This window comes from Primulina tabacum, chromosome 16 (assembly GCF_025594145.1).
Source record: "Primulina tabacum isolate GXHZ01 chromosome 16, ASM2559414v2, whole genome shotgun sequence".
Taxonomy (NCBI): Eukaryota; Viridiplantae; Streptophyta; class Magnoliopsida; order Lamiales; family Gesneriaceae; genus Primulina; species Primulina tabacum.
This window is the reverse complement of record NC_134565.1, coordinates 17,466,300-17,476,934: the sequence shown is the minus strand read 5'-3', so window position 1 is coordinate 17,476,934 and position 10,635 is coordinate 17,466,300. Positions and strand designations below refer to the sequence as shown.

The window sequence follows — 10,635 nt, the reverse complement described above, 5'->3', positions numbered from 1 at the left end:
GTTACAATGAAATCTCATATTGTAAATACCTTTGATTCTTCATTAAGAATCAAAGAATAAGTGATATTATTTTCTCATTTAGAGAATCAAATTTGGCTTAATGAAGGAAAATATCAATGTTTAATTAGTGTGTATATTTTAAGGAAGGCAACATTAACATATACCCCGGAGTCAATGTTTAATTATTTTTTGAAGAGTCCATTATAACCATATTATTTGATTTTTAATATAAAGCCAAAGCCATTTAACCAAAAACCTTTCCTCACCATTGGAAAGATAAAACTTGTTCACTCTGGGATATAATTCAATTCGTTGATAAAAAACCCTCCATATAAAGTTCAATTTCTTCACGAGAAAAAAAAGGAATTTTTTCTGAAATTTATCTGCCTGGTGGTGAAAAGATTGAGAAATGGCGGAGGTGGCGCAGAAGCTGACGCCCGAGGAAGAGAAACAAAGCATTAGAGATATTTCTGTTGCCGCCGAAGCCCAATCCAAATCCGGTGATACTTTTTATTTAATCACTCAAAGGTATTAGTTTGAAACTATTAGTGTATGAGATCTATTACAAAAATCTAGCCTTTTCTTTTTATTTTGTCTTTTTCATTCATTATTGTTCATTGCTAGTCTGTGGTGTCTTTGAATCTGTGTTTTAAGCTTTTAACTTCGGTTGTGTTCAAATAAAAATGCTTTGGGTTTATTAGTGCTTTAGTGTAGGTTATTTGTTTGTTAGCATTTTAGTTGTAGGAGTTTATACTGTCAATCTTGGGTTAAAATGTGGTTAATTACGGCGACACTGAATGTTGAATGATGTACTTAGGCTGAACTTGCGGTTTTCCAAATATCTGCAAACTGAAAGGAATGGAGTTAGTTTTTGCTTTGCTTTTATCTATACAATAAGGATTTAGATGTCGGATTAGTTTTGCTTTGCTTTTATCTACACATTGAGGATTTAGATGTCGGATGCGGTAATGCCACTTTAATATAGGAACATCTAAAATCAATTTCAATGGGCCTCCAGACTCATCAACTAAATGGATTGTATCCATGGTTAGCCCAAAACGGTTGCGGTAGTCATTAATGGTCATCAACTAAATAGATTGTGTACATGTTACATGGGCATTCACGGAACGGTCGCAATAACACTCACTGATTTATTTAAAAAACAAAAACGAATGACCTAGAAATTTGGAATGATATTTAATGGAAATTTTTTCAAAATTTGGAAAGAAATCAACAAACATTCTGCAATGGCCAGGATGGCCGTTCTGTGATGGCCGTTCTGTTCCGCAACGGCCGAGCAGTTGGCAATATTCCTTCAGAAAACGGTGTTTTCACGCACTGTTTCAGCCAAGGAACTTTGTCACTTTGGTGATCATCTCCGTTTTGGCCGTTTCATGGCTGCGAGAGTGAACCATTATTGTGTCAAGCATTATCTTACACTTTGCAGTAATAACAATCACGTTGAACACATTTAAAAAGTCTGAGTTAGATGTGGGAAACTATCAGAAAGGGAAATCAATCATAATTATTGTCTCAACTCTTGTATCTAACCATTGACTGACAACTGAATGGGCTTGATGGATATTCTCAAGTTTGCTACAGTTTTCCTAGTTTGGTATCAACTAAATCACAAGTTTCATTTTGTTGTTTCCATTCATTAGGTAGTCTGATCATACATCCTTTTCTTTTGGGTGGAATAATCTGTTTCTTTGACTAGTTTTATTTTGGTTACTGGTAGATGGTGGCATCATTGGCTTGAATATGTGAATCAAAACCAATCCAGTATTGTCAATGATGGATCTTCTTCTGAGAATCACGAGTCAGTTGGCTCGAGTGCGTTAAAGAGACCATCTAGCATTGACAATTCAGACTTAGTAGATGAAACTGTGTCTGAGGATTCTGATATGGACATTGAACTTCATGATACCTTGGTTGAAGGTACCGACTATATATTGCTTCCCCAAGAAGTTTGGAATCAATTGTATACGTGGTGAGTAGTCATTACTTTACTTTCACTTAATCTGACATTCCATAACATGTTATACTTGCATGCGTTCGAACACGCACACACATCTATGATATTTTATTCATGTATCTAAAACAATTACCTGAACATTTATGAGAGAAAACAAATATTTAACTTCAAAATTAGATCTTTTTCTCTAGTATACATCGGCACTATTTTGATGTTGTTGTGAACAGATGTCTTTATCATAAGACCTACTGACAGGTTTCCTTGTGATTATATGAGCGTGAACACTAAAGTTTGCAGAGGCTGATAAATAAGCCCATGACCACCAACTTCAAGTTCTGAAATGTGGGTTGTTAACATGTATTTGTTATGTTTCTACCAAATGAACAAATTTCTTTCATAAGGATAGAAGCATACATTCAAAGGATAAGATATCGTCCATATTTAAACTTGTGGTTTGCAATTGGTATACCTGTGTTTCTCAGTGTAATTAACTAAATGTTGTTCCTTTAAGGTACTTGTCCAGTTGTTTCCATAATGTTGGCCAGTATTTGTAGCTCTCTATAAGTTTCTATCTCAAATCTCAATTTTCATTTTGCATATTTAAGCACACTGAATACCTGCTTGAAGGTCTATTTTACTTATTTGAAAATATATTATCCAAGTTATACTAGCTAGGATTCTCCTTCTTATATCGAGACTTATGGTTGACTTTTTACTTATCGATTTATATATCTTAAACTGCATCGACGTATAAAAATGCAAAAAATACCCAAATTTTTTAACTTTCAAATGCCATCACAGTCTTTATGGTTTTGAGGAGGTAATGAAGAGCGTAGAACCCTGACACCAGAGTCTCACCAACTTTAAATTATCATTTTTAGTTCTATCACAAAGTAAAATATACAAAGGAGAAAAGGAGTCCTAAAGAAAAGAATAGAAAAAAGAAAAATCATTGCACCCAAAGGTTGCAGACAACTGTTAGCAATTTGTCTTGTTTTCTTGAAAAAAATCAGCTGTTTGAGTCGTCTTTAAGCAATCAGTTCATTTTTGGTGGCAATGTACCTCCTTTGTGTTTTCTCACTTGTCCCATTTCTCTTCGTCTCATATTTTTTTTAACCCCTTCGATGCATCTTGTCTTGAGAGACAAGCAACATATAGGGTTTATTCTTAGTGAAATATGACATGAGTCATGACTGAGCAGTATGGGGCGCTGGTCCACAAGCCTATTTGGGTTCAGTTTATCATTAGACAGTGAGCATTAAATTCTTTTGGCTGTACATTGTAGGAAAAATGTATTGAGAAACTACGTGAATTTGGAACATGAATCATTCAAGTTTTAATGTTCAAATTTCAATTGTGTTTGTTCTAAGTTGAGCATTTCCTGTTTATGATGCAGCATGAATGACCCATAAAAAGAAATATTTCTCCGAAAAGCTATTTTTCCGGTCATGTCATATTTATTAAGGATTCTCTTAAATATGTCAACATTTTAAGATCCTAGGTTGGTTGGCTCGATTTTAAATTTGGGTATCTCGACCTACGTGATGGTCTCGATTTTGTCAGTCCCTTTTTGAATAAAATTGGAAGAGAGCTTGATGGAGAGAAGGGTAAAATGATTTTTAAAAAAAAAAAAAACTAATAACTTATTGATTTTCTTTTGCTTCTTCTTAACTGTGAATGGGAGAGCCTTGATCTGAAAAAATGTTGTCTGCTTGTTTCTTCTTTTGGTAATTCTTTATGCCCGATTCATTATTTTTACATGCTATGTAAGCCGGATTCTTATGTGATATTTTGAAGAGGCTTATGTCTACACAGCCCATACTGTTTTATTGCTAAACTGAAATTAAACTGCTGATATATGGTTTCTCTTGAGCTGTTTAATTGAAGAGGTTCATAAATAAAATTCGATGTATGTTAATGTAGAGCAACATCCCTGCATGACCAGGACTCATTATGTATATATAATTCAGAAGTGGAAATAACTAAATGTTCTTTCGTGGTGGCTATAAGCTTGTAAAATAGGCTAGATTTGTTTGTCATAAAATATAATTAAATGTATGCTCTTTTTTCATTATCATGCTAGTGAGTTGTATTATGTCACAGATTGTAAACCATGGGAAAATCAATGAATTAAAAAAAAAATGGATTTAACATAAGTCTTTGCCGAATTTAGGTATGGAGGTGGTCCTGTATTGGCGCGAAAAGTTATCAGCACTGGCCTTTCGCAAACAGAATTGTCTGTAGAAGTTTATCCTCTACGGCTTCAGTTGCATTTGATGCCAAAAGGTGTCAGTTCTGTCATAAGAATAAGCAAAAAGGTACGACAAATGTGTTCCCTGCGGCCCGCTCCCAAAGGGAATTAGACACTTTATGTATTCACCTTTTCCCATGGCTGCCTATTTTCTAGCATCTGCTACACTGAATTTCTTCTGGCAGGAAACAATTGGCAAACTTCACCAAAGAGCTTGTGAGATTTTTTATCTTACCTCGAAGCAAGTAAGATCTTGTCCCTCTATGTTACTCTGTTCTCAATTGTTTAGTTTTCTTAAACTCACAACGATAAATTTACTCAAACAAATTTCCTTGCGCGCAGGTGTGTATTTGGGATTATTTCAGTCTCAGAAAGCATGCATTGATGAGTGACATGGAAAAGACGCTTGATGATGCGAATATCCAAATGGATCAGGATGTGGGTGTCTATGTTTCACTTCCTATTATATGCAACTGCTATGTCTGACAAAATCATGTTTATGTGAAAGTGCTTCTTGTTGGACCATAAGCTGAACTGTGTCATATGCGCATTTCCCATTAAAAAATCAATGCTCAGATCGTCTGCTCATGTCATAATTTTTCCTGTCATAAATCATAGTGTTTCGACAAGCGATATGAATTTTTTTTAAAAATTGAAACTCATGTTTTCTTTTTAAAATTGAAACTCATGTTTTCAATGCTACATGAAGTTTCTTACAGATCACCTGTTATTGGTAAATGAAATGTTTACCAATTTTTACCTTTGACACAATATGTGCATCGCATCTTATGTTCTTTCAATGAAGCAATCATAGAAGTGGATTACCATTTTTATATTTTCCTTGTTGGCTGGCCGATGTAGTCATGTAGGACATTTGGGGTTCGGGGTGGAGTTTTGGATTTTTATTTTGAAGGTATTTTTACAAATTTATTGGTTAACAACTTTGTTTTTCTTTTTTTCATATTCTTATTTATATGATTGTTAAATTTCTGTTAGTGTCAAAGAAATAGACTATTGTCTAAATCTGAAGAATACTTTTATTGAATGCAATGTTATTTTATCGAAAGAAATATTACAGTAGACATTCTTAATACTTCCTGACGACTCATAGGAGTTTCAAGAATTCCTTTCTTGATGCATGAGTTTTGATTGATTTTAAGTATAAAAATTATAAGCCTTTATTTTCTTCTGTTTTTGTAGTAGATTTATTTTATTTTATTTTTTGAAAAAAAAACCAAGTGCTTTAGTAAAATCTTTCTTGTGTCTGATTTGCTTTTTAGGATTCTCAGGATTTTTATATTGCCCTTAAGGTTCTTGTGCTTTTTGTGCCTGATTTGCGTATGTTCCCCCATTTCCTTTGAATATAATTGTGTAAATTCATGTATTCTATGCTTTGGCAAATGACTTTTCTTGGTTTCCCTTGATTCAGCATAGTTATTTGTCTTTTGGTTCTTTTTTGGGATGATAGGAACTTGAATAATTTAACATTGTATTTAAAATTGAGTTTATACTCATGTTTGTCTACTATTTCTTTATTTGCTGAGAACTTTGCCTGACCTGTGGTCTTTTTGTGTAACATAGGCACAATATTCTGATGTTCGATTTTTTTCCCATGACTGCTACAGATTTTGGTGGAGGTTGTAAACAGTAATAATGAGGATGGCACAAATTCCATTCAGGAGAACGGATCTGTGGATAATGGGAGTGTGGCTCTTGTTGTACCTTCACAGTCGAGTGTACCAATTTCCGAAGCTGTATCTTCAAGTAAATATTCATCAACAAATGGCAATGGAGAATTGCCTCAAGCTCAAAACCTAAATTCGGAGAAGGCATATGGACCAAGTGGGGTCAGTACAAGGGGATCTTCTTGTGGTCTCACTGGACTGTTGAATCTTGGAAACACTTGTTTTATGAATAGTGCAATACAGTGCCTTGTTCATACACCAGAATTTGCTCGGTATTTTCGTGAAGATTACCATCAAGAAATCAACAGACAGAATCCTCTGGGCATGGTTGTAAGTTTCAAAAGCAATGATAAGACTTAATACACATGCTCGTATTCTCAAAGCTTTAATTTGAAATATGTACGAAATTCAGTTGAAATCATTGAGTTTTTTTTTGTTGAAAAATGAAAATATATATTTGAGTTTTATGGGATTGAATTTAATAAATTTTGGAAGTGACATCTTCTGCTATGCATTTGTGACAGCTCATATGTAAATTTGTCATTCAAGATCAATTTTTTAACTAACTTTTTAATAATGGATACTAATCCAGGGTGTCTTAAATCTCGACATCTTGAGTGCATTTAAATTTATATTTTGTGATATTGACGGTGTTTACAGTAAACTAATATGATTTGTAGGCTATTGCTAATCTGTGCGTATAACCGGGTTTCTAGCATTAAACGGTGTTCTGATTGATTTCTTTTGCATGGTCATTTTTGTGAATTTTGATATTTTGCAGGGTGAGCTTGCTTTAGCATTTGGTGATTTACTTAGAAAATTGTGGGCACCAGGGCGAGCTCCTGTTGCACCCAGGCAATTTAAAGCAAAGCTTGCTCGCTTTGCACCACAGTTTAGTGGATGCAGTCAACATGATTCACAGGTTCGGTGCGTTATGTAAAGCTTTAAGGAATTTATATTGATATTGAATGACGTTGATCGAGAATCAAAGAAAGAAACCTGGAAATTGGACTTCCAAGCCCACTCCCTACACTAATAGATAGGCCTTGTATTTTCTGTGCAGGAACTTCTTGCATTTTTGCTAGATGGACTTCATGAAGATCTGAATCGCGTTAAACATAAGCCATATATAAAATCCAAAGATGCAGATGGCCGGCCTGATGAAGAAGTTGCTGATGAGTATTGGGCAAATCATATTGCTCGAAATGATTCAATCATTGTAGATGTGTGCCAAGTAAGTAAATCATATTCCTGGTCAATTACTTCGATACCCCAAGCTTTTGGTATGTCAGATCTTCATAACACAATTTGTTACTAGAAAATTATGGCTCCTATTGATTATTGTTGCTTCTATTTGTATCCTGTAATTTTCTCTGACAAACTTTTTACCAGCCTTTTCATTTGTTACCTCGTTATAGATTCTGGTCTCTTGAGTTTATTTCAAAATAAAATGTCATTAGAATCACATGCTCACTTTTGTTGTGCAGGGTCAATTCAAGTCAACTCTAGTCTGTCCTGTATGTAATAAAGTATCAGTTACATTTGATCCTTTCATGTATCTATCCCTGCCTCTTCAGCCTGCAACCACCCGTAGTATGACAGTAACTGTTTTTACCTGCGATGGAAGTGCATTGCCAGCAGCTTGCTCTGTTACTGTTCCAAAGCAGGGACGTTGCCGGGATTTGATCCAAGCACTAACTAATGCTTGTTCCTTGCAACTCAATGAGAAGCTCCTGCTTGCAGAGGTTGGCAGAGTATAAATTCTGTGGTAATCTCATATTTCTACATGGATTTTTTGCATGAATATTTAGCTGTTGTGTTTTTCTAGATAAGAGGTCACTTGATTTACCGCTTCCTGGAGGATCCATTGATATCATTATCTTCCATAAAAGATGACGATCACCTTACAGCCTACAAGATCTCAAAAGTGTTGAAGAACACAAAATTCCTACAATTGATTCACAGGCGGGAAGAACAGTATGTGAAACTCAATATGAAGTCTACGTTGAAGAATTTTTTTATGCATTTCATTCTCATAGAATCCATCATTACTTTACATCTCTTTAATATTGCTTCTTTGGTCTCAATATTTATAGGGGTTCAGGAAATGCTCAGACTACTCTTGGATGGAAGCCTTATGGAACACCTCTTGTTTCACCAATCTCGTGTGACGATACTATTACTAGAAGTGATATACAGTTGATAGTTCGTACAATGCTTTCACCTATGTTAAGAACAACAAATCCAGGTGCTATTACTTCTAGAACTGCATCAGTGGCAACATCCGATGAATCCCGTTCAACCAGAATTTCGGAAGCTTGTACAGATGCTGATACTGCTGATCCAAGAAAAGGAAATGGTAGAAGTTCGAAACCAGTGACCTCACAGAAACTTCCTTTGCAGTTGGTTGATGAAAACAATGCTTGCATAGATTTAACTTTGGGTGATGATAAGGTCGTTAAGTTGTCGTCATCCTCTATGTCAATACTTGTATTTGTTGACTGGTCGCAGAAGCTTCTGGGAAGCTATGATACCAGCCATATAGAAAACCTACCAGAAGTTTGTAAATATGGACATTTAGGTAAGAAAGCTCGTAATGAACCTCTCTCATTGTATGCTTGCTTGGAATCTTTTCTACGGGAAGAGCCATTGGTCCCGGAGGACATGTGGTAACCTCATCTCTTTCCTTCACTAAAATTTCCTGTCACTTTTAATGAACTAGTTATTTGTGGTTTAACAGCCATGCGGATGCAAATTTTTATGAAAGCATCTCTCCATGTTTGTTCAAAGATTGAAATCGTTTCTACTAAGACCCCAATATTATATATTAGATTGTTTCTTCTCTGTCTACCTCTCTCTCAACTTATTGGTAGATATTCGAAAAGTAGCCTTTCTCTCAAACTTGCAACATTTGCATTTGTTCTGGTGTAGGTATTGCCCTCAATGCAAGGAGAGGCGCCAGGCAAGCAAAAAGCTCGATCTTTGGAGGCTTCCAAAAGTTCTTGTCATTCATTTAAAAAGGTTCTCTTACAGTCGATCTGTGAAGCATAAGCTAGACACATTTGTCAATTTTCCCATTCATGACTTTGATTTGACAAATTATGTGGCAAGCAAGAGCAACACTCAGAGACAGATTTATGAACTCTATGCCTTGACAAACCACTATGGTGGCATGGGAAGTGGGCATTACACTGCACACATTAAGGTTCGTGATGTTCCTTCTATGTTTTTACTTCCTTGATCATCGTAGCTTGGCACATTAATTTGCGGATAACTTTTTATTTAACATCACATCTCCTTTGTGTGTTTTCAACAGTTCACGCAACATCCTCAAATGCTTAATTGTATGTCAAGTATCGACTTGACACACTGAAGCTGATTTTAGTTTTTCATCTTAAAGAACCTGAGCGAGAACGATTCTTCTAATTTGTATATTTATGTGCAGCTTCTAGACGAAAACAAGTGGTACAATTTTGACGATAGTCACTTATCACCGATCAATGAAGAAGACGTAAAGTCAGTTGCTGCCTATGTTCTATTCTATAGAAAGGTTAACAGCGACAAATGTTCTGCAACTAACGAGTCAACTTAGTGGTGGGCAGCCATAACTTGCCTTATCATGGCTAGCAAGTTTAGATTGCCACCATATGCCTGTAAATCGAATGTCACTTTGTAGTTCTAAATTATTCCGAAATTTACAGTCCACAGAAATTCAGAGGTAACAGTTAGTTAGCAAAAGATTTTGCCTCTGGGAACGAATATTGTTGTGTGATACTGAAAAGTGAACTGACCAAACTGGCATGAACCCTTTTTGTCCAGGAAAAAGATCACTTGTATCATATGTATGCATTAGCTTTAATGATATAATTTGAAGCTCTCGACCAGTGTTGATTTCTCTTAAAAAAATATTATGGTTCAATGGTATTTGGCTTGGAATTCTATCATTAGAGACCAACTTTCTAACAAATCCTTGGTAACGATTACGTCAAAATTGAGTTGGTAAGACAATTTATCCAGCCAGAAGTTCGTCTCGGTTGGATCGAGACTGTTGCATAAACAAAGTCATTATCCCTCATTCCTCGAGAAAATAAGAAAATAATTTATGTTCTAAAAACAAAAAATACAATAGAAATGACATTAAATATGAGAAATAAACTTAATTTTGAATTTACAATAACCAGTAGGAATTCATAAACATAAAATAAAACAAAGTTGATGAAAATAAATGCTGAAAATTGGAATGAAAAGTCTAGAAAATATGAAGCTTGAAATATGAAAAGCTTGAAATTGAACAATGAAAATTGAAAGCTAAATATGCTGATTTGCTGCTTGGAGCATTTTTTATTTTGATGTATTGAGTGTCTTTTTTCTCTGATTCTTCCTTGCCTTATTCTTATTTTCAGCGGTTTTCCTCACTCCCCTCACTGCCCAGGATCTTGCAATGTTCACACCTAAGTTCTCCTTGGACTTTTTAGTATTCTGTTGGCTGCTAATATAACTTATGATATTGGGCTTTATACAATTTTATTGGGCTAAAATTGGTTCATTAGATTAATATGTTTGAATGTAATTCAATCCTTTCGTTCTCTCGTTCACACAATTGTGAGGTCCGATATTTGTTTATAAGACTCAAAGTTGTATATGATGACGTTGGTTGTACGGAGATGAAAACCATACAAACCAACTCTCCGTCCCTTCACAATATTCTCCTTACGAACCATTCC

The 10,635-nt window shown here is 35.1% G+C and overlaps 1 protein-coding gene across 1 annotated transcript; it reads left to right on the top strand.

Moving 5' to 3' along the window:
* Positions 1-237: 237 nt before the first annotated feature.
* On the top strand, positions 238-9,774 carry LOC142528681 (ubiquitin carboxyl-terminal hydrolase 5-like). The gene is made up of 13 exons (XM_075633775.1): positions 238-528; positions 1,739-1,990; positions 4,149-4,293; positions 4,412-4,471; positions 4,569-4,664; positions 5,852-6,241; positions 6,693-6,833; positions 6,975-7,145; positions 7,399-7,656; positions 7,740-7,888; positions 8,008-8,580; positions 8,843-9,116; positions 9,357-9,774. Exons 1-13 carry the CDS (start codon positions 410-412, stop codon positions 9,501-9,503), a joined length of 2,775 nt encoding a protein of 924 aa, XP_075489890.1. The 5' UTR covers positions 238-409; the 3' UTR covers positions 9,504-9,774.
* Positions 9,775-10,635: the final 861 nt, after the last annotated feature.

What these genes read in the sequence shown, in the direction of transcription:
- LOC142528681 (XM_075633775.1), top strand. Translation starts at nt 410, where the DNA reads ATGGCGGAGGTGGCGCAGAAGCTGACGCCCGAGGAAGAGAAACAAAGC. An exon ending in ATATCCAAATGGATCAGGAT is followed by an intron (nt 4,665 to 5,851) that starts GTGGGTGTCTAT and finishes TGACTGCTACAG; the next exon opens with ATTTTGGTGGAGGTTGTAAA. An exon ending in AGAATCCTCTGGGCATGGTT is followed by an intron (nt 6,242 to 6,692) that starts GTAAGTTTCAAA and finishes GATATTTTGCAG; the next exon opens with GGTGAGCTTGCTTTAGCATT.